At 42.5% G+C, this 24,035-nt stretch overlaps 3 protein-coding genes across 7 annotated transcripts; 1 reads left to right on the forward strand and 2 right to left on the reverse strand.

Moving 5' to 3' along the window:
- Positions 1-147: 147 nt before the first annotated feature.
- Positions 148-12,441, forward strand: tecpr1a (tectonin beta-propeller repeat containing 1a). The gene is made up of 24 exons (XM_046376945.1): positions 148-302; positions 1,736-1,975; positions 2,505-2,687; positions 2,795-2,917; positions 3,008-3,127; positions 3,593-3,767; positions 3,857-3,957; positions 4,629-4,730; positions 4,880-5,028; positions 5,235-5,842; positions 6,082-6,227; positions 6,389-6,544; positions 6,746-6,895; positions 7,429-7,586; positions 7,701-7,931; positions 8,314-8,410; positions 8,620-8,699; positions 8,826-8,882; positions 9,408-9,582; positions 9,897-10,032; positions 10,197-10,289; positions 10,382-10,488; positions 10,806-10,925; positions 11,293-12,441. Exons 2-24 carry the CDS (start codon positions 1,751-1,753, stop codon positions 11,440-11,442), a joined length of 3,642 nt encoding a protein of 1,213 aa, XP_046232901.1. The 5' UTR covers positions 148-302; positions 1,736-1,750; the 3' UTR covers positions 11,443-12,441.
- Positions 12,442-12,734: 293 nt separating this feature from the next.
- bhlha15 (basic helix-loop-helix family, member a15) lies at positions 12,735-15,296 on the reverse strand. The gene is made up of 2 exons (XM_046376951.1): positions 14,910-15,296; positions 12,735-14,135 (listed from the first exon to the last, which is right to left on the reverse strand). Exon 2 carries the CDS (start codon positions 14,072-14,074, stop codon positions 13,505-13,507), a length of 570 nt encoding a protein of 189 aa, XP_046232907.1. The 5' UTR covers positions 14,075-14,135; positions 14,910-15,296; the 3' UTR covers positions 12,735-13,504.
- A 517-nt stretch (positions 15,297-15,813) lies between these two features.
- On the reverse strand, positions 15,814-23,214 carry LOC124052551. Of its 5 annotated transcripts, none has more exons than XM_046376946.1 (5): positions 21,993-23,214; positions 21,745-21,844; positions 19,111-19,798; positions 18,848-18,941; positions 15,814-17,827 (listed from the first exon to the last, which is right to left on the reverse strand). In XM_046376946.1, exons 1-5 carry the CDS (start codon positions 22,015-22,017, stop codon positions 17,637-17,639), a joined length of 1,098 nt encoding a protein of 365 aa, XP_046232902.1. In that variant the 5' UTR covers positions 22,018-23,214; the 3' UTR covers positions 15,814-17,636. The 5 variants fall into 5 exon arrangements, with proteins under 5 accessions (XP_046232902.1, XP_046232906.1, XP_046232904.1 ...); XM_046376950.1 differs by having other exon boundaries at positions 19,111-19,556; positions 19,660-19,798; positions 21,745-23,214; XM_046376948.1 differs by adding an exon at positions 19,980-20,317 and having other exon boundaries at positions 21,745-23,214.
- Positions 23,215-24,035: the final 821 nt, after the last annotated feature.

Raw genomic sequence — 24,035 nt, forward strand, 5'->3', positions numbered from 1 at the left:
TGCAGTGAAGTAAAAAAGTACAACATTTCGTACTAAAATGTAGTGGCGTACAGATATAAGGGCTAACAGCGCCCCTTGTGGATCTTAAAGTGGCAACACCTGCCGCCACGGAAACAGCCAATAGGAATGAAGAAACAGTAGCACTTCCTTGTTTTACGTAAGAGAGAAACGATGATATGAAAATCAGGTAGTACCCGGACACATTGTGATCTAGCTTAGCTGTTCATTCATTTCCACCTGCTGAATGAACGACGGTGACATCCCACCTGCACCGTTTCACGATTAATGAGAGGAAGCTCAAGGTTTGTGTGTCTAAACTCTGTTAGTTTGCTATTTCTGGAGGGCTAAGCCTGTAAGCCTTCACCAAAAGCGAGATAGCCAGTGTTCTCGTTTAAGCGTAAAGCAGGTTTTACGGTACAGCGTACGCTTGTTTGTACCATTGCAGCTTACGTGTTACTCTCCTGTCATTCACACCTCCATTATATTAGCCAATAAGGCTAATTAGTAGTTCGTAATGTTAACACAGTGCTAGTATGCAGCTACACGCCCTGTCATACAGTCAAAAATGTCACGCAGTTTCGGTACTTTAAGAGTGTGCGTATTTATTATTTTTATTGTTATTAGTACTACTGTTATTACATAAGGTGGTGACAGAGGATACGCCTTTTAGCAGCAGCATCCCTCTGCTGATTACGCAGTGTTGTGAGATGGACATCGCCAGCCTTTAGCAAACGCCACAGTTACTCTGTAAAATTCGTTTTCCACGCAGGCTTAAACGTTATGATGACAAAGTGAGTGGTGTAGGATATGGGTCAGTAAGTGGAGCACAAGTGGTGTAAACAAACGAACAACACACAACGAGTGTTAGATCAGTGCCACCTCAACACATGACCCCGATTAATGTACACAGCTCTGCCCTAACATTGATTTTGATTCGCTGACTGAAAGTTACGTGGTCGTACATTTCTGCAGTAGATATGCACTTATATATTTCAGCATTGGTTGTAAAGTCATACGCCTAATCTCAGGAGCCATTTTGGCATGTCACATTAAGATCAGCACAGGTGAAAATAATAAAAAATGAACAATGGCTGAATTCCATTTAGCTGCTTGGTGCCAGGGTCAGTGTTGTGTGTGCTGGCTCACTGCCCCATCGTCACAGCTTGAATATTTCTTGAATATATCTGAGCCATGTTATTAGTAACACTTGTGCTTTTCCTGCTATGACAAAATCATTGTCTTTGGAAATAAAAGGTCGGTTTTAACGTCACTGTACAGGGAAGAGGAGGAGAGGTTTAACAGTCCTCACACATCCTTTGTCATGTCCTACACCCTTAGATGGGGGTGACTAGTTTTCATGTGACATCCTTTAACTTGTTCCACATGTTATTTTGTCACAGAATCAAACTGAATGCTGACCCACCAATTGATCCATTATAACAAACACATTTGTGTAGACAAGCATTAATAAAACCCTCTAGACTTAATTTTAAGTTTCAAGGTGAGCTCACTTCCAACTCCGGGTGGAAATGTGTTTAAAATAATTCACGACTTGAATCCTAAATAATTTCATCTGGCACACTGTGATGATGCTGCTGTGAATAATGGTGTCATAGGTATGAATATTATCTCCTAAGACATGAACCGAGAGACAGTCCGTTATTGTCATGCATTGGGGAAAAAAACATTATGTAACTTTAAAGCTATATTATCTACATTTACCCTCGTTCTCCAGGTTACCGGTGCAGCCATGCCCGTCTCCCTGCTGTGGGCGGTGGATGTGTATGGGCGGGTGTACAGCCTGTCCACGGCAGGGCAGCAGTGGGAGCAGTGCCGTGATGCCCAGATGGAGTTCAAGCGGGTGACGGCAGCTCGGCAGTGCTGCTGGGGCATCGCCTGTGACAACAGCATCTACCTGAATGTCCATGCCTCTGACCTGCCGGTCCGCTACCAGGAGGAGACCTATGAGAATCAGGTGTGTTTCTTCCACCGATCAGGGTGTCATTGGTTACACAGGAGTTTGCTCCTGGAAAGAAAAAATTCAAAGAGGTCGAATCAAGGTTAAAAAAAAAAGGAAGCCATGGTATTTGTTCTCTCTATGCAATCTCCTATCTCAAAATTGAAAATGTGGAGTTCCCCTAGTACTTTCGTTATGTGTTAATGAGTGAATTAGTATAAGTGCAACATCCTCATATCGCAGTGTTGCACTTCCTCTGTTGCTAACCTCAGCACATGATCAGCTGTGTGCTTTAACAAACACATCAGAAGTACATTGAATCAGTTTTTAAGCAAAACACCAGATACCTTGAAAGTCTAATGTGTGTGGAATTCAAATTGCAGAAAATGCTGAATCAATTCAAGCATCTTATGAATGATTTCAAACTCTTTGGGCCATCAGGTTATAATAAGGCAATGTCAGTTTATGTGCAAGCAGGTTACTTTTGCTTTATGACACTGTGCATGCTCTAACATGCCGTCTGTCCGTTTGTCTGTCCTTCTGTCAGCGGTGGAATCCAGTTGATGGTTTCTCGGAGCGTTTGTTGCCAAGCGACCGCTGGCAGTGGAGTGATGTCACAGGTCTGCAGCACCAACCTCTAGACAGCTTCCGGCTTCCCTCCAGCAGCTGGGAGTGGGAGGGCGACTGGTACGTGGATGAAAACTTTGAGGGAGAGCCTACAGAGAAAGGGGTGAGTGTCTAGTTATTGTTTTGCTCTCATCTCTCCATTTGAGCATCAGTTGTTGTCTTTTTTTTTATATTTCTGCCTCGTTATGATTGAGGTGGTTACACCTGCAGGGGTGGAGCTACGCCATTGACTTCCCTGCCACGTACACCAAAGACAAGAAGTGGAACTCCTGTGTCCGTCGCAGGCGATGGATCCGCTACAGGAGGTACAAAGCCATGGACACGTGGGCTAAGGTGGGTGTTACAGTTGGTGTGTGTGTGCGTGTGTAAAGCTTTCATTTTCTGTTGGTTTACCTGCGTCTCTATTCCTGTGTGTGCTGACAGATCCCCTCGCAGCAGACGACTCTACCAGACCCCTTCAGCGACATAAGCTGCGGAGGCTGGGAGATCAGTGACGAGCCCAGAGGTCGACTGTCACTATGGGCTGTGTCCCTGCAGGGCAAGGTACACACATAAACACACATGCATATACTCCACCCGCCTTAACCTTAAGCAGCGTACATGGCAAGGTACTTCAAGTCTTGATTAGCTTGTAATTTGTACAAATTAAGCCGGTAACAATTTGGGAAAAGAGAAATAGTCATCCATCACTTATGTAAATACAATAATACAGCATAGCTTAGAGAGGTAAAATGACTGTGTAACCTTTCCTGGCATGCCGCTTATAATGCCCTGCAATAAAGTAGATCATTTTGTTCCCTATATCTAATGGAATTTATTTGGTTCATGTACATATTGTTCTATATGCATTTATTCACACATTCTAAGTGTGTGTTTGTTTCAGTTTTGACCTTGTCAGTGCCCGTAGCAAGATCACACGCTGTCACACTCTGTCTTGTCACATCAAATAAACAAGTTTGCTTGATGTTGATTACTTAATGTCTTGTTATCCTTCACCCCTTCATCCAGGTGTGGTTCAGAGAGGGAATCTATCACCACAATCCTGAGGGCTCTCTGTGGGAGGAGGTGCCTCTTCCCGGGGAGGTGGTCCAGATCAGCTGTGGCTCAGGTGATCTTGTCTGGGCAGTGCTGTGGGAGGGCCAGCTCCTTGTCAGGGAAGGCATCTGCAGAGACTGCCCCAAAGGTACGCTGGCTTGTTTAGTGAGAGGCGGGTGTAGTTTGTTTGTGAACGTGTTGATTGTCTGTGTTGAGAATATATATTTTTCATGTTAGGTACCTCCTGGGTGGTGGTGGACTCTCCCAGTCCTGATGTAGGAGCCACACATGTAGCCGTGGGAATCAATGTTGTTTGGGCTTTGACGAAGGACAGCAAAGTAAGAAAATTCTATAATGAACATTATAGAAGAATAAACCTCTGCTAGCTGTCTTTTAATAAAACAACAATAATGATAATATAATCTTAAAGAAAGAAGTTTTTGCTTTATTTTTATTATCATTATCAAATATATTGTTTCACTGTTAGTGGCATATTGTTGCCATACCAATACAAGACAATATACAACATCTGCTAGACAGAATATTACCAAGTATTTTCAAGTGTGGCTTGAGCTTTTGGTTTTGGTTCGGTTTCTAGTCATTGTTTTCTTGATTCTTCTTTTAACCTTGTGATGCTTTGTTTTCTGCAACTTCCTGTTGGCATTGACAAAGTGCTGTATGTATTTATTGGAAACTGAGGATTTAAATAAAAGATTTCAAAGTCATTTTATATATATATATATCAGTTGCCTCTGCCTTCAGTATACAACCACCATACAGGTTACAGGCAAAGTAAAATGTCCTATAGTACAGAGCTACAGCCCTGCAGTATGTAAAATGTTTGGCTTTAGTTGAGATTGTCAGTTTATTCTTTTATTTTCACACTATGCCAAACAGAAAAACTTAATTACCAAAAAGGATTAGACTATTATGACAAACTAAGGCTGAACTGGTATTGACAATAAACTTTAAGCAGATCACTTTTCTCTCCACTCTCATGCTCTGCCAGGTGTGGTTCAGACGCGGCGTGAACTCCCACAACCCCTGTGGCTCCGGCTGGATCAGCATGGTGGGAGAAATGATTATGATCAACGTAGGACTGAACGATCAGGTGACTTCCATCCACATGACATGACATCCTCCTTAAAACCGTTCAGAAATGGCACATCAAGTGTCCATCCTTTCTGCTCATGTGGTGGGTACTCATTAGATGTTGACATATCTAAATAAACTTGCTGCTGCTGCTGCTGTCATGCATAGGTGTTTGCCATCAGCTGTGAGGATCGGGCGGTGTACTTTCGACAAGGTGTGACCTCCAGTGAACTGAGCGGGAAAACCTGGAAGGCCATCAGCGTTCCCCGGGACGGAGACAGATCCCACTCCAGTGCCAGCACAAACAGCCTGCAGAGGTGGAGAGGCTTTAGACACAGATGGGGATACAAACAGATTTCACTCAACTTTTTAAGGACTGGGATTTTGGCTAAGTAGAAAATATAGACAGCAGCTATAGTAGATATATAGCTTTAGGCTATCATGAAAACATATATTGAATATTAAAATGTTTGCTGGAAAAACGAATGAAATTAATTCAGTTCCGCTTTCTCTCCCTCCGCAGTGCCGGATGCTTCTTTAGTGGTGAGGCTCGAGCTCAGTCTGTAGTGAGCGATGTTGAATCAGACACAGAGAAAGGATCCACAGATGGGGCCAGCTGCCTCGTCAACTCTGCCTCCCCAGAGTCCTTTGTTGACGCCCCCACAGACCACTCTGACCGTCTCATTGAGACCTCCAAACCCCGCATCCCCAAGGTCACCAGTGACAGCTTCATCTCAGAACTTGTCTCTGACCGTGAACCAGCAAAGACCTCAGGAGAAGGCAGACCTGCCAGTCCAGCTGTTCTGGAAGAGGAGACCATCCTTGGAGATGGAGAGGTCACAGCTCCCTCTGCTGGCGTAGCCATTTCCCCCAGCCAGTCAGGAGGTCCTCTTGACCACCAGTGGAGTAACGTGGATCTGGAGGAGGCACAGGGCCAGCAGGCCCGGACTGGCGCAGTGCTGGACACAGCTGACACCTGCAGCTTGTCATCGGTGGCCACATATACTCTGGCCATGGAAGACCCGTATGGGGTAGACGAGCACCCTCTGTGGGCGTGGGTCAGTGGAGGAGGCTGCTCTGTGGACAGTCACTCCCAGCTCAACTGGTTCAGCTGCTCTCTGAACACTTCATGTGAGTTAAATTAGATAGCTATCCAGTAACTGATTGAGCTGTGGTGTTAAAAGACTGCTTCCAGAGTCCCAGAATACACAGTAAAAGTGTTTCTTGATGTGACATCTCAACTTCAAAATCAAAGCTAGAATCATCACCTTTTAATTCCGTGTTTGCAGGAAACTTGCAGTCAAGATCAAAACTCGTTTTGTTTCCTTCTCTTTTGTCAATTAGTTAATTTTCTTTTCTGTCCTTCTCAGCCCTGGTCCAGTCAGTCCAGTCCATGAGTCTGTCCGTCAGCCCAGCCCAGACAGCAGCCTGGCGGAGACAAATCTTTGAGCAACTTAGTGAGAGGACCAAAAGAGAGATGGATAATTTCAGGCATTATGAACAAGCCATAGAACAGGTACATGCAATGCAATGAAAGTTGTGACCTGCCCAACAGCTGCAGCTTTTACAATTGACCTTCTTTATTTCTGTCTCTGTGTGCTTTTTTGGATTTACCTCCCTCTTTTATTTATCATTCATTAATTAAGTCCTCTGCCTGAATGCTTACACCCAATGCAGTCTGTGTGGGTGAAGAAGGGAACCATGCAATGGTGGAGGGACTGGAAGCCACACAAGTGGGTAGATGTTCATTTTGCCTTGGAGCAGTTCTCGGGACCAGAGGGAAACAAGGATGGCATCCTTTTCATCTATTACAACTTTTATGAGGAGAAGAAGGTGAGCAAAAGAAGGAGTAAGTGTGTGTGTGCGCGTGTGTGCGGGGCAAAAGAAATGAGTCAATCAAATAAATCGGTATTGCTCTCTTGCACTCACTACTGCTATTCTCTTCTTTCTTCCTCTATTTACTGTTCTTTTACTTTCTTTTTTCTATCTTTCTATGCTTTTCTCTCCTTCCTTGTCTGTTGTCACTCTTTCCAGTACCTTCATGCCTTTGTGAATGAGGTCACCGTCCTTGTTCCTGTGCTGAGTGACTCCAAACACACTTTTGCCATCTACACTCCTGAGCGGACCAAACAGAGGTGGCCAATCAGATTGGCAGCAGCCACAGAGCTGGAGATGCATGATTGGGTAAGTATGGATACTACACAGGCATTTTACACAAAACCTATTGATCCCCGTAGTGTATGTTGCCTCATCTGAGGTGGAAAGGAAAAAAACAGCAGCAAATGACTGTCATGTGCTAAGGTGTATTATGCAAAAAATAATAGTTTTTTGCAATTTCACAGTTTGTGCTTGCCCCCAAAACCACTCATTATAAAGCAGTGTTTCCAGTGAAGGATATTCAACCGTCAATAATGAGCTATAAAACATGATGAATCAATGCCTCATGATAAATTTGTGTTTTCATGTGCAAAGGCAGATGATTGTTTATTTTCCCACTTGGGCAGCCCAGATTAAAAAGTCATCTATGTCTGTAAAGGACTTAAATAACACTGTGTTGGTCTTGTTGGTGTTCGAGATGCATCCTGTATGAAATACACACACATTTCTACCATTTCCATTTTATTACCCTCGTTATGTCTCTTCTAATTGCGTCTTGTTTTTCTCACCTTCCCTTCCTGACCCAATCTGTCGGCTTTCACCTCCGTCCCGGGCTCAAGCTGGCATTGTTGAGTGTGTCGTGCTGCGACTCCAGGGGGATCCAGGGTCCTCCGTCCAAACAGGCCATCTGGTCAATCACCTGTAGAGGGGACATCTTTGTCAGCGAGCCCTCTCCTGCTCTGGAAGCCATGCCTTACCCCACACCCTGCGACCAGATGTAAGAACAATGCATTCCTCGCTTGCATGCAGGAGAAAGAATGTCAAGCTAAAGTTTTGATAAATGGGGATGCAAATCCTCAGCCTTTATGAAGCATTTTTCCTCTCTGCGCAGGTTCTGGCGGCAGATTGGAGGTCACCTACGTGTGGTGGAGAGTAACAGTGTCGGAATCGTGTGGGGGATCGGCTACGACCACACTGCCTGGGTCTACACTGGGGGCTATGGAGGAGGCTTCTTCCAGGGACTGGCCAGCAGCACAGATAACATTTATACACAAACAGACATCAAGAGCGTCTACATTTACGAGAACCAGAGGTGGAACCCTGTTACTGGCTACACAAACAGGTGGAGAACTCACTCCAGGCCACGTCACATCCACCCAGTTTTCTCCGGCACAGAACTTTTCAGGCTCATACAGCTGACATGGTCATGTGTCAAGTGTCTATGCAGACACATTTAGGAGCTTGAAGTTTGCAGTGACTACATACGTCTGTGTTTACTACTTTTTGCATGAGTATCTCATGAAAATAAAATAACAAATATTATAAAAATACCACCTGTTTCTACAGGTTGCTTGAATACCAAAAATTTCCTTTTTACCCACTAAACATTGAAATCTTAATCATAACACTGTGATGTAGCGAGTAAATGGAAACATTGCTACTACAGCTGAACTGCATGTTGTTTTTGATTTGTAGTCATTTAAAGTGTGTTCGGTTTCTTTTAGGGGGCTGCCCACAGATCGCTACATGTGGAGTGATGCATCAGGACTGCATGAGTGCACAAAGACAAATATGAAAGCTCCCTCCCCCCAGTGGACATGGGTAAGCACAGCTACACACACGCTCTGGAGAATGTCCTGTGATTATTAGAATCCGGTCCTGTGGTGCACAGCGGAATCCCAATCCCTCCTTTTCTTATCATTACTTTGGAAACTATAAATATTTGATCCAGAATTATTACAGACAAGGTGAGTTGCCAAAAATACTGATGTGTTGGCAGTGATTCACTTCCCATATTTGCCGTTTTTCAGGTGTCTGACTGGACTATTGACTACAGTGTCTCTGGGGGGACAGACCGAGAAGGTTGGCAATATGCAGCTGATTTTCCAGCGTAGGTTTCATTTGTTATTCCTAAAACCCAACTGCTGCGTAGTTCTGACCATGCTGTCCCTGTAGTTACTTCATTCGTTTATTTCTTCCTGTTATTTTCCCTTGTCTTCTCCGTCTCTCCACACAGGTCGTATCATGGCCATAAAACGATGAAGGACTTTGTGCGTCGCAGGCGATGGGCCAGGTACTATAAAAAGGAAAACTGCCTTATTTAGCCTCTCCAATATGTTTGTTCAGCAGGTGCACAGTGGTTCAAGGGTGCATGTGACATTTACAGTTTTTGTGTTTTGTAGATATTTTAGTTTTAACACAGACTTAGCGGAAGAGACAGAGCATAGACTCAGAATAAAGAGGTCTGACATGAGTTTATCTTCAGTTGGTGTGGTGGGAAAATATACAGGTGTTTTTAGTTTATTTTATTCCTGGTTTAAAATTTAATTACAAGATTTTCAGTGGGAAGAAGCAGGCCTGAGGGTTATATTTATGAGAATATACACATTTAAATTCTTAAAAAAAAAGTGTTACCCATACTTAAATGTGGTAAACTCTAAAAACAAAATGCAGTTTAGGACACTGAATCCAATTTTAAAAACTTAAAGATTCTAACCAGGAGACCAGGACCCCCTCACACTCCTGCAGTCTCTGTAGTGGCAGATAATGCACTTACAGGCACCTGTGCTGTGAGCATTGTGCTTTTCCCCTTCCACAGGAAGTGTAAACTGACCACCACAGGACCCTGGCAAGAAATTCCTCCGATACCACTCAGTGATGTGACCATCCTGCCTTGTGCAGCTCAGAGCAGTGTGGATGTGGTTCCTCTGTGGGCCATCAGCAACAAGGGAGACGTGCTCTGCCGGCTGGGAGTCACTGCACTGACGCCTGCTGTGAGTCACGTTCACTGTGTGCATGCAGACACCACATGAACAAGTTAAACACCATTTGATGAGTCAACCAAAACCAAAACTTTCTGTATCTATCTTATACCCTAAATGTAGGCTTTTCTAACACAGTTATTATTGATGGAATGATACGATAAGTGCAGGAGGACATCTAATAGTTAAGTATGCAAAGATACATCAGAATCAGAATTCCTTTATTTATCCCTGGAGGGAAATTCTTGAAACATCCACTGTAGCTACAACAAAAACAACTTATGAAGTGCTTAGGAGGTATCGACATTCTGTTGATGGTCTTTCAGGGATCCTCGTGGCTCCACATTGGAACCGACCAGCCTTTCAAGTCTATCTCCATCGGTGCTGCCAGTCAGGTTTGGGCCATTGCACGAGATGGTTCTGCCTTTTACAGGGGATCTGTCTCTCCACAGAGCCCAGCAGGTCAGTAGGGGAAAGTGTCATATTTCTGAGAATATCATTCAGCCCAAAAACATTACGATTTGTGTCAAAATGAGCAGGAGGAAACAAAGCTTGTCGATCTCTGATGCTGCAAACAAAGGTGGCTTACACTCATTTAGTATGATATGTTGTATCTCCCTCTACAGGAGACTGTTGGTACCACATCCCTTCCCCATCCAAACAGAAGTTGAAGCAGGTGTCTGTTGGGAGGACATCAGTCCACACTGTAGATGAAAATGGTAAAGCAGCTGCATACCTGATATTCCTGATGTTTATGTTCCTCGATAGACAAATTCTGATCATGTGTCTAATGTGGCTTTTTCTTGACTAGGTAACCTGTGGTACCGGCAGGGTGTGACCCCCAGCTACCCTCAGGGCTCCTCCTGGGAACACATCTCTAATAATGTACGCAAGGTCTCTGTAGGGCCTCTGGACCAGGTCAGTAACAGGATATCAGAACTGCAACATCGAATATTTTCCACTATTGTTCACCTTTTTGTTATTGTCTACAGTAAATGATGGTTGTGGATGTGACAGCCATCATATTTTATATATATATATATTCAGACTGGTTAGTGGATGTTTTTTGTGATTTGGAGCTTCTAACATGAAAGTATGCCACTTATGAAAGGATTCAGTACATTTTTCTCAAGGCCCAGCCCATGAGTCATCATAAACGTACCATGTTGACATTCTAAACAATCCTTGGATGGTGTTTGGTAAGTGATTTGTGCCTTGATGATGTTGGGGTGTAGGTGTGGATCATAGCGGACAAGGTGCAGGGCAGCCACAGTCTTAGCTGTGGTACAGTGTGCCATCGACTCGGAGTCCAACCTGTGGAGCCCAAAGGACAGTCGTGGGACTATGGCATCGGGGTAAGACACCAAAGAAATTAAAATGCACAAAACTGTTGTCGGAGTATCTGTGTGTCTTGCAAAGCCAAAAAACACTGAATTCAGTTTCCACAATAAAAATGAATGAGTCAGAAAGTCCTCAGTTGTATTTATATTTAAAATACTTCAAGTTACCACATGTAGTCAGTAATGTTAGTTATAAAATATTTCACATGGTGGCCTGTCAGGAGGTTAGCCGTCTGCAGTGGGTCGTGCTGCAGGAGGCTGTTCAGTCCTTTTTTGTGCCTAAAGCCACATAGTGAATAGATTACATCTGGAGCTAACTCCTCCCTCTCACACTCTGTCTCTCTCTCTCTCTCTCTGTCTCTCTCTCTCTCCTGTCTTTTAGGGCGGATGGGACCACATCACAGTGAGAGGGAACTCCATGGAGTCGCCCCGCATCCGTCTTCCCTCTCTAACAGACCCCCCCGGCCCAGCCTCTCGGAGCCCTTTCCCTGTCAGGAACACGGAGGTCGACAGCAATGCTGTAGGATGCTAAACACACATAAGCACTCATACTGCAAGCAGACATCTTGAGTAAACATTTGGAGATCATTCTGGTGATGTATTTTTTTTCTGCCATTGTTTAATTTCAACTATATAGTCTTAATACATTTTTTTTCTTTTATTTATTTTTTCATCAGAATTTATTTAATTTTCTGCTGGTGTGTGTGGTTTCTGTAGATAGATTATTACATGTAAGTTGTAAGTTTTTTTAAAAGGTATTTTATGTTTTTGTGTTTTTTTAATGTAAAAAAAAAGTGTGTACTTAAATAATAGTTGCTCAGCTACTGAACAATCAGCTCCAGGGCTTGTATTGTGTACAAAATAAAAATTATTTTTTGTGTTAGCCTGCAGGTAACAGGTCAACACATGTCCCACTGGAATAAGGTCTGATTACTATTGAAAAGAGAAGAAAATTTGACAACTGGATAGAGCAGGCAGAAGTTTGTATGGGCGAGAGGCAATCCAAGTGTAACTGGGTGGAAATCAAGGCAGCCCCTCCAAAACAAACAGTCTTACTGTGAGAAAGAAATATTGACTTTGTATTTTTCCTTCAGGGAATTAAGAGGTTTTCCTGTTTGCTTCTATACAGCTGTAGTGTTTTTTGTTTTGTTGTTTTTATGAAGCCAACATGTAGCAGCTTTAACAAGAACTGCACTGGCTTCATTCACCTGTGCTGGTTGCTGCTCGTCTTATACAGGCAGCTGAGCGATGTTTTAATAAAGGTTTGGATATTGTCATTATATTATTGTCATGGAGTATGTGCAATGGTTAGTGATGTAAATAAGGGGGAAATAAGTGCAGATTACTTGTAAAAGTCTTGTGGTGGACATTCTACAACTGAACCTTCCTCTTTCTCAGGAGAATGTTTGCATTTGCATGCATCTACTTCCTTTGGACTGATAGTATAATGACTAAGTAATGACAAAAAATACTAAAAAAAAAAAACAAACCTAAAACACTATTTTTGCTATAAATGTGTAAAATGTTAGTATTATACAGTAAATATATAATGGTAATAGATTAAGGTGGAGTCGTTTCTACATTTGACAAAGAACAATTAATTCAAAATGCAGGTTTCCAATATGATAAACCGCACACCTGAATTGCATTTGTTCAAGCGTTAATTTATCTTTTAATCATAATATGTTGTCCAGATATGATGCTGCGTTTGGAAATGTTGAAAGTATACAGAGATCTGTGTGTCATGAATGTGAATAATGAACGGCATACTGTAACACATCAATACTGCTGACGTGTTGTGCACGGTTGAAATACCAGTCCTTGTCAATAAATAAATGTGTTTATTGATAATAACTCCCAAATAGTTTCTCATCTCCTCTTTTTAACTACAGTGTCCTGCCTCGACATACAAAAAGTCAAATACACTTGGAACATCACATGGCCCTTCCAGCTATTAGCACATAACCTCTAAGATGACAAGTCAATCGCGCTCTCAAATTGGCGAATCATCCTGATGAGCAAGTGAGCAAACACACTTTCTAGCTTCAGAATTTCAATATTTAGGCATACTGCTTGCCTTTCTTTTGGATGTGACAGTTATGACTCAAGGCTACGATGAACAGGTTTCTCAACAGAAAACACACAAGAAGATCACAAGATAACATAAAAGAGAAGAGAAGTTCCTGCTACCACAGAAGGCGAAAATAAAGAGACAGAATGGCAAAAGGTTAGCCCTTCCTTTGTGGGTACAATAAGAAATTTCACTCCTCATAGCCGCTGTCCCTCTAGTTACTGTCCAGTCTTTGTGTTTGTATGTGTCTGATAGGTAAATGGTCCTCAATTCTTATGCATGAAGGGCAAGGTCTGGACAGCCCACCTCTTGCTATGAGTGGGTACATGGGTTTATTGTCAGAGGTCTATGATCTGGAACAGCACCCAGTTCCTACAGTGAACACCACTTTCGATCAGATCCCACAGCAGTGGGCCTTTAAGAACTGAATATTGTTTGAGATTCAGCCCTAAAGTCTTGCGAGGCCTTGGAAACAGCCTCCTGGTGGCTCCAGTGGTCTCTAAACCATCTTTTGCAGCCACTGTTAGCTGCGCTGGCTGAAGCTGTGCACATGGGTGAGGTACTGGGTGAGATCGTCCTCCCCACCCTCCTGCAGGTGCTGCTGGTAGCACTGAAGCAGCTTGGCAGTGCTGGTCTCTGATGGGACCCCACCATTAGGCAGGGAGGCCCCTGACATGTCCAGGATGATGGTGGTTAAGGATTTGATGTAATTCTTTGCCAGGGTCAGTGTCTCGATCTTGGACAGCTTCTTGTCAGTCTTGACGTGGGGGATGGCCTCGCGCAATGCTTGGAAGGCGTTGTTGAGCTTGTGCATGCGCTGGCGTTCCCGCTCGTTGCTCTCTAGTCGCCGGACACTTCGTTCCTTGTTGCTGGAGCCGTGTTGCCTGCGGCGCCGGCCACCGCCCACTCCTCCTTGACGCTTGCCATCCCCGCCTCTCAGTGACCCCCTCCACGAACCACCGATCCGGACCGAGGCCTCAGAGCCCTCCTGCTCACTGGAGCCTGGTTCTGGTTCAGTGTCCGGTTCGAGTTCTGGCTCGGGGTCAGACCAGGTCGTCCTCGATGGTTTCACAGCCTTCCCCTTGGACTTCATCCTGCTTCCTCCTTCACCTGATGCTCAATTTGACAGTATAGATCTCACAGCTTCCACAGGCCTGGAAGAAAAGATGGAATGTCAGAGAAAGTAAGAAAAGGGGTGAACTTTTCTGAGATAGAACAAAAACAAGTGATATTTAACATGGATTAAGTATTTTTTGAGTATTCTTCTCCCAGTCAACTAGTAATCCCCCCACCCCACCCACTAGTGAATAAGTCTCTCTCCAAATCAAACAGCCTTGCATCCTGTTGTATCTAATCAGCCTGTTGCAGTGTGAAAACTCCATGATGTTGGTCTGTTAATCTAGGCCTCTCTTATCCCCACGGTCCTGCGATAATGCTCATTTCAAGGTTACACTCACAAAAACAGAGAGCAGCCAGCAGCACTCAGAAAACTCACCTCCAGTGCTCTTACTGCATTTTAGCTATGTTGAGCTTAAAATGCACATGTTGAAAAATGAACCTACAGAAGCCAGTCAGTATGTTGAAATTAACAGAAGCTTTTAGTTCAGTAGATTTAGCACAGCAGGTTCACAAGCAACGGACATTTCTTTAAACCAAACGATCAGATATGCTGATGTGCTCAAACTGCGCAACTTTAAAAGACTTGGCTGTTTTACATAGATTAGTTCACACCATGGAAGATGACATGTCACTCTAGGGTATTTCTCGATCTCTTTATTTTCCTAAGCCAAATTTAATCGCACCAACGGTAGTGTTGTAACTGATATGAGATAAACAGGCAGAAGTAAGCTTCTTTCACTTTATTACGCACAAATTGCCATCATTAAAGTGATTAAACTGGACGACATGGTATTAAAAAAAAGTCTTACCTTAGAAGTTAAAACTAACTTTCCTCCTCCTGAGTGTTTACAGAAAAATCTTCACCATGCAGCCGGTCATTCAAAGCACCATCATGTAAAGTAAAGACCAGAGGGAGAAGCAGCAGAGCGTCGCCGTGCAGCACACACTCGCACACACACACACACACACGTTCAAACACACTCAAACACACTCAGACAACCGTCACATGTAGGCTACCTGTAGCTGACTGATGTACACGTAGCGCTGCTCAGCCAATCACAGAGCGAGCCCACTCCCTCCAGCTCAGAGTTCTGCCCAAAAAGTCCCGTCAGCTCCACTGCTGCCGCTACTGTGTCACAGCACTACGACAACCACTGAGGCTTAATGATTACTACAGAGTCCGGACGGGGTTTGCGTAAAAGTGGACTAATGGGAAAAGAATTGTTGACCACGAAATTTGAAAGCCTAGAACAACTTTTCACATCATATACCTAGACTCAGTAAAAGTAAATTAAGGTAAAAGTCGCAATCCTGTACTATGAAATACTTAATTACAAGTAAAGGTTGTAAAAGAATTCACTGAAAAGTACAAAAATATCAGGAATGTAACATACATGAAATCTAAAATCATTCAAGAGTGACTACATCTGTACAAATGGAAATATACAAATAAATTCAGGATTGTAATTAAAGACAGCACGTTGTGACTGTGCTTTTGTGCAGACAATCAGGTTAAATTACACAAAAAATTTTCATTTTTCTGCCAGCTATTGTTATTGTTCAAGCAGAAACATCATGGTATCATTAAAAGCCACAGCAATTAACATTAATTTATGTGACTGACCAATCTTTAAAAGAAAATGAAGGAAGGTAAAAATGCATATTGTGAAAAATATCTTTCTAAAGTGAAATTTCAAATTACAAATGCTGTGAATATTTGGTCTTTTTTTTTCACAACAGCTTAACAGTTCCTCAGTAAAAGTTTCGTTCAGTGCAGCAGAGGGGAGCTGATGTTTTAGGCTTAACAGAGTCAGAAGCAGTTAATTTTGGTTCCTTGTCCACTCCTTTAACTCCAGTCAGTTAACATAATTTCCACTGTGGCTTATCACCTTCCACTGCTTCATTTGCATACAGTCCTCCAGGCTACACCTGAATGTAAAGAAACAGGGTGGGGTCTCGTTTGTCAAATTATTTACCTTTCACCAAACTTTTTAACTTTCTGCACTGCACTGGTGTTTACCCTGTGCGGCGTAATATGGACCTGTGACAGAGGTCGTAAAAGTCGGCCTACCATGAAGAAATGTGCTAAATAAACAAGAACAGAGCATAACACAATGAACCTTTTTTGAATAATTACCAACAGACCCCATTTCTATGTGACCTTGCAGAATCCCACCTTGTCTGTTTGACCTGGAGGCCCAAACACATCTGTTGGCAGTTGGGATTATTTCCCTCTCCTGCTGTGATAGATAGTGGAGTAGAGAGGGTGGCGTCAGGGCAGTGAGATATCCCGCAGAATACACAATTAATACACTGAGCTCCTGATTCACAGCGTGTTCTATATAGTGCTAATCAGAAATACACCGCTTTCTCCTGAGGCTTTTTAAATTCTGTCTTGTCCAGACCTTCTGTGCTTCCTAACAAAAGTAAAGTTCTCTATAACTGAGATGTCCCACGAGTGTCTTATGAATGAAATCCTGTAATTTGACTATCAGCAACGTTAAGAGAGAATATCTTGAACTTCTAACAACAACAGTGTGCAGGTGTGAAGCTCCCAGCTATCAGAGGCAAACACTTATAGCTTTTGGCGTCCTTGAACAGCTTGTGTGTGTGTTTGTGTGTGTGTGTGTGTGTGCATGTGAACACTAAGACTGATCCTGCCAGTTTTCCTTTCCTCCTCAGGTACACTGTATCTAATCAACCAAACCTCGCTGATGCTGGCTCTGTGGAAATTATCTATTATTTTTAGTTTGTTCAGTTTCTGCCTCCATTGGCCGTAAGGCTTACATTGTTTATTCAGCCACTGCCACTGATAAATTCTAAGATGGATACACTTCAGTAATGAGGCAAGCAAACAGGGCCTCTACAAGAATGCTCTGTTTGAGTAGCACAAACTGTATAAACAAAAATGTATTTTAGTGTTGACCTGGAATTGACAGTAATTTAAAGATAAAACAGGATTTCAGACATGCATAACAGTTTATTAAACTGAAGTGACAACATTGCGATATTTCTGTTTCACAGTGAAGGTCCAAGGACACAGCCTGGCATGTAAGGCAGTACCAGAGAGTTTTGCAGCTGGAAAGGTACCAGCACTGTTATGCAACTGGCTGTTTATCACATCATAGCCAGCAATCATGTCATACCAACAACTGTGAAGGCTGAATGCACTGTCACACTGTCCTGCGTGGCAGTGATGTCATGAGCAACAGGTGCTTTGAATCCATTTGCAGCGGAGAGAGAAGGGGAAAAAAAAGCTATTAAAATCCCTGACTCATCATAAAAGAGGAGGGACGTGGGGAGATGAGTTGGAGGTGAGGAGGACAAGATCTGGGTGATTAGTCAGTTTTTCCATTAGGCCAAGGCTGGCTGTCTGAAAGAAAAACAAGTGTGGATGTCACGTCAGGCCATGGTGACAGCGAGGTGGCCTTTGGCTGAAGGCAGACGAAGTCACAGAATGGCTGCCACCACTGTGACATAAAAATCAGCTAGTTCAACTCAATATGTGTGCATGTATGTGCCACTAATCCTTTATCTCACAGCTCAAGGTCTGACTCAGTGACATGGGTGAGGAACAGGCAGGTTTGGGACAGAAACAAACGCCTGGACAGGGCAGTGCAGCTCTGTGTTGGCAGGGAAGGGGTGTAGAGCTGAGATACTGACTGTCTGCCACACTGAAAATGGCAGCTCTTCTCCAAAGCTGAGAAGTCGTCCTCCCACTCCAAGCCTGCAGGCAAAACCGACCAAACACACAGTTAGTGACAGCACTGTGACAATAACCTGCAGTGTTTGAATTTAGCGAGACTTACAAACATTAAAGTTTGTAATCCTTGTAGCTTCCCACCCTGATCTTGTTACATTAACGGGCGCCTTTTTGTTTAAAGGAGTTTGTGATATAATTCCGTGTAATATGTTTTGCACTTTTTTTCACATTGTAGTCCAAGTTTTGGTTTCAAAATATTATCTCATTTACCAATAAATGAGAAAGTGATTTTTTATAAAATATGTGTTAATTTTGCAGTTAAAAATATAAAGATATTATCAGCCAGCACTATCATAGATTCATAAACAAATTCAGTCCTTCAGTCAGAGCTATCTTCCATTATAAATAGTAAATCCTGAGAGTTACAGACAGAATTACATCAAAATATTAAAGGTAGATGCTCATTTCAGCACAACATACTAACTAGAACTGAAATCACTGACTTCTTGGGAGAAATAAAATCAAAGCTGTGCATGTGTTGTGTTTTGGAAAATAGTAAATTGGCAAATTATAAATATAATGTGAAATGAAATTAAAGTACGTAAAACTTTTATCATCATTTAAGTAAATGTACTTAATTACACTATATAGACAAAAGTATTGGGGTGGGGCTGTTTTCCAGGGATTGGACTCAGCTGCTTACTTCCAGTGAAAGAAAATCTTAATGCTTCAGCTTACCAAGACATTTTGGACAATGCTATGCTTCCAACTTTGTGGCAACAGTTAGGTGAAGGCCCTTTTCTATTCCAGCATGACTGTCCCAGAGCCCTGACCTCAACCCCATCCAACACCAGCCGTTACAGCAGCAAAGCTGTCTGTGTGTTTAGAGTGCGATGTCATTAAAGTTCCTGTTGGTGTCAGGTGTCATTTTACCTTTGCATATATGTGCTTTCCACCAGTAAAAACTGACTAGCATTAATGTGAAGTAAACACAACATGTAGCTGTATGTGCAGAATCACTGTTATCGTCCTTCAGAATAGTACCACTGTCTTCTAATGTGACCTCTGACAGGTTGCAGGAATAGGTGCTTTGCAGAGATGTGCAGGGCCCAGAGTGCAGCTCCATGGTGGGACTCTCCTAAGAACGGCAGCGATGGATAGTGGAAATGAGACAGGAAACAAACACAGTGTCATGCATTGGTTTGGATTTACAGAATGACCAGTAAAGATAAAATCCTTAGATCACCAATGGAAACAAAACCCAAAACCCACCAAGCTACAGTTAAACAGTTGAAAGGAAAAGGTACCTGATCAAAAAGGTAGATAATGACTTCATCATCAAAGGACACACCCTTCTTCCTTTTCACATTATCCTCTTTCCTATACAAAACTCTCTGAGCAGTGTAGATCTCACAGGATTTCAGAGTACTTTTTGGACTGCATGTGTTAAAATTGTCTCTGCCATTCAGTTCATGTTGAATCCCTTTAGTTGTGTTGGTGTTGGGACCATGGAGCCAGTGAGCAGATGAGTTACTGATATGCCAACAAGTATCCCATATAGACATCCTATGATCTTCAGTGTCCCCAGAAAGTTGTAGCAGTGTGTCCTCATAGCAGAAAATGATAAATCTATTATGTGGATTTTTTGTAACAGCTGCCTGCTGGATCACAGTATTTAAATCCTTTCTGTTGAAACTGAGAACGCCCTGCATGTTTAAAATGAACCTTGTCCACGGGTCCTTCTTTAGGCATTCTGAGACATAAGAAGGTAAAGAGACAAGCGTTGAATGATGTGTGGGCTCCATGTGAGGATGACATAGTTGAGGCAGGATAGAGAAGGATGGTGGCCATGTTACCAAACTTGGTCTGTTCCTCCATATGTCAGGGGCTGCACCTCCTCTTTCATCAAGGATACAGAAGCAGGCCACTGGCTGGAGCTCCTCATCAGCCTGGATCATCTGACCTGGGGATATCAGTAACTGCAGCTCTTCATCCCTGTATGGATGATTCACAATGACTCACTGAGACCTTGTTGTATTTTACCATCTGTTCACCGTCACATGTAATGGAAATCAAACTGTTTTTAACATCGCTGTCATGAATTACTGGGACACTGGATTAAAACAGACATCAAGATATGTGATGTGAAAAAAGCCCACAAGAATAATGTACTTACCAAATTAATTGCTGAGACCTGGGAACACAGACAGGGCACACACAAGATCTCAGCTCAATGAGGGCTTATTACTGGCCTTTCCGCTGTGCCAATTTTTTGTTTAACTGCTAAAAAGAGATGATGGCTTGTTTAAAACCTGATTGTATCGACACTTATTTGTCCAAGAACATGTGTTCACAGATTACAGCAGTTACTTTCGTGAGTACAGAGATGTCATACCTGAAATGATGGCCAAACCTAATGATCACCCCTTCAAATACATCATTTTCAGCAACATCAAGCAGCTGTTTTCAGTGAAAAAGCCCAAAAAATCCATTACTTGCTCAACAACCTATAGCCTGTGAGTCAGAATCAGAATGAGGGGATCAGTAAAAGGGAAGTAACCACAAAGATACTTCACTCAGGAGAGAACAAAGCTAAAAAGGAGTGAATACTGGAAGTGTCCAGAAACACAACTGCAATTGAATGATAATTTTGCTCAGCTACTGGGTGTGTAAATAAGCATCTAACAGTTGGCCATATTAATTTAATATATATATATTAAATAATAATATAATTGTCTATTGATTTGTCAGTGTTTCCACTCCCAGAAAGAACAGTTATTGTCGGTTTAGACTTAAGAAAACCATAGCCAAATGCAAATAGCCGAATACAAGAGATATAACATGACTGTTTAGTCACCAAAACCTTCCAGTGCAGTCCTGACACAGGCTGACATGTTGGCTGCAATATTTAGCCCGGTTATCTGCCAGTATAATAGTGACACACATGATCTACAGTTTATGTAGCACCTGCAGGGTTGGTAATTGTCACTGGTCGACATGCGTGTATCAGCAGAAATATAGTGTCATAACAAATGCCAGCAGCATTTGTGGCGCCACTGAGGTATTTAGAATGCAGGTATTTTTAAGTAGTTTATTATGCCCAACACTAGCATACATGTTTATGGAGACTGTTCAGTGCCTGGCCAAAGGGCACTTAGTTGTGGATGGTAGCTGGTTCGGAGATGGAGCTTGTCATGGATAACATGGGCTCTGTGACATGGAGCCACCTGTTTAACAACCATAAAGTTTGAGCACTTTGACCAGAGATGTTATGCTTTGTCTAAAGATAATCGAAATTACGTTTCAGTATCTGCTTTGCCTTTTGTAATCCACTGGGCATTTTAAGAGGTCTGTTTCAGCACACAAACTACCCTTCAGTGTCTGTTAACAACAGGATATACTAAAACTGATTTGTCAGCCTTTGTCCACTGGATGAAACAGTGCACACACAAACGCAGGCATGCACACAAACACATACATTATTTGGCCACTCAATCCTGAGCCTGAATAAATATCAGGGCTCATCCATCCGAGGAGACAAAGACGCAATAGGAAACTTTCACCGCTCTGCAGTAACCAAGCAACCGCTGAATGAGTGACTCAGGAAAGGAAGAGAGGAGCTGACTCACAGCAACTGTGACGTAAAGGATGTAAAAGGATACACACACACACACACACACTGCTGTATGGTCTCACACACAAAAAACACACACATGCACACATATGCAGCAGGCTGTGCAGGCTGTAATCTGGCCTGTTTCGGGGAAAATTAACACCTTACTGTGTAACAGGTGGAGAAGCTCAAGGGGAAGACAGACTATAATAACTTTTCCAAACAGTCAGCACACAAACAGGCAGCCTTAAGTTCCACCATCAAAGGAGAGCAAGACACAAACACGGACAGATCATCAATCACAGCAATATAAAAATCAAAATAATACCATTTATCAACTCCTTTGTCACTGCACCTCATTTTGGAAAACCACTTCAAACCATCCACTGAAATCACCAATGTAGCGTCACCCCTGAAGTATTTAAACTCTGTGAAAATAAAGAAGGGAACGTGGTTAACAACTGATATGCACAGCCTCAAAATATTGCTGCATCATGGTGCTGCAAAATGTGTTGCAACACACTTAATGTCTCTGCATTCAGCATCCATGATACAAGCATTTCTTTCTTTTCCTACCTTGAATAGTGTGAGCCCCAATCATTCGTCTGGCTTTTACTGCACGACGGAAATACCGAAAAAGTATTTCGGTATTGCACCGAAAGAGACAAGCTAAGCATATGGATGGAGAGAGGAGATAGAGAGATGCATAAAAAAGAGAGGTGGGGGTGGGGGTGAGTGAATGAATGAGGTGGGGAAATGGAATGATTAATCCCCCACTTGAAGGAAGGAAGAGTGAAGGAAGGTGATGAAGGGGATGAGAGGAGAAGGGATGCGAGGACAGAGAAAAGGGCAAAGAGCTCAGATGTACAGTACTCTCCCTGGAGGCTGCTGGCCTCTCTGCAGCAGCAGAGTGCAAGATGGGGATCAATAAGTTATCTGCCTACAGAGTGGATGTTACAGTCATAGAGGGTGTATATTGTCCTCAGTAAATTCCTTATTACACGAACATACATTTGTTAGACCTCATGCAAATATCAGTGTGGTTAAAGCACTAAAATTGGTAACTGTTCCATTGAATTGAAGGTTTCCTTTGGTTTGTTGTGTATTCTTTGCCGTCAGCAGCTTTTCTTTGACTATGTTTAGTAATAAGGAGTCCATCTAAGATTTTGATAACAAGAAGTTCATGCATTTTCCATTATAAAAGTCATAACTGATTGCTCATAACCACTTAATATTTTTTGGCTTTTTATGAAACACCACTGAAAATTGCCCCATCTTGTGATTGTATTTTATATTTTAGTGGTTTGTGGTTCCACCTCTACAAACATTTCAACATGTAATATGGAGTTCCTAATGTAAGTGTTGCAAGTTATAATTTTGTTGATCAAATTAATTTGAAATAAATAATTATTCATTTTTAATGAATGTTTTTTGTTGTGCTTCCTCATGTGCATGTTTTTGGCGCACTCACTTATCAGATGCAGTGGACATCAGCTCCCTCTAGAGGTTAAAAGTAAAATCTCAGGCAAAAGAAAGTACAGCTGCACAGCATCTTCTCAGTCAGTTAGGTTTTAAATATTTGGCTATAAATTGCCAATAATTATCATATAATAACTTCATTATAAAATACTTGGTGTGCTATGTACATATTTAAATCCTACAGTTAGTTACATTACAACAAATGAAAACAGATCAAATATAATTGATGATATATTATTAATCCTACACCATACATAATGCTCCTATACATAGGCCTTTACTTCTTCTACTGCTGTCACTTGTGCTGTAATATTATTGCTCATCAGCAGCAGCAGCAGCAGCATCAGCATCAGCATCAGCATCAGCATCATATAGCTTCCATGCACTCACATTTCATAGGAAGTTCCCGCTGCTATAGTCCTCCCCTGGCAACAAAATCACTGATGCTGGAGTTCTGCTTTACACACCCAGACAGCATCAGGATGTTGTTCCCAGGAGGCAACAATGTCACCATTCAGCCCACCTCTGGTTCTGGACAGAGATGGACAGATGGTGTTTAAATTCAGAATAAGGAATTTGACTGCATTTCTCTCCTTCTTCTGTATTAGTTTTTTTTTTCTCCCACTTCAACCCTTCACACTCGTCCTTCATCAAGCATCGTTTCACCCAGCAACCCACAGATCCATATCAGGCCAGCAAGGGTACTCTGACTGCATACAGTACACGGTTTCAGTATAGTCAACTCTTTTTTCACTGAACTTAGCAGTACATATGAGGATGTGATACAGTCACTGAGCTGAAAGACTTCTCACTGGCACAAAATGTGAGCTTGTTCCGGTCTGTTCCACTTTCTATTTTCACATTGGGGTAATGATTGATGCGTGCTGTCTGTGTTGCTCATAATCTGATATCTCGACAACTCCTACATTTAAATGTCAGATGAAAGAGGGACACGTCTTTGGTTTCAGGCCTTCTGACTGACTGGTTAGAAGCCGAGGCAGCCTAATAGTTGTCTTTTATGATCTGCTGTAGTTTATTTAAGCAGGATAAAACACTGAATATCATTTATCTGCTAATCTGCCCAGCTCTTTTAGACAGAGATGTGCTGAATGCCATCAAGCTGGCGCAATTGGTTTTCAA

Source organism: Scatophagus argus, chromosome 21 (genome assembly GCF_020382885.2).
Source record: "Scatophagus argus isolate fScaArg1 chromosome 21, fScaArg1.pri, whole genome shotgun sequence".
Taxonomy (NCBI): Eukaryota; Metazoa; Chordata; class Actinopteri; family Scatophagidae; genus Scatophagus; species Scatophagus argus.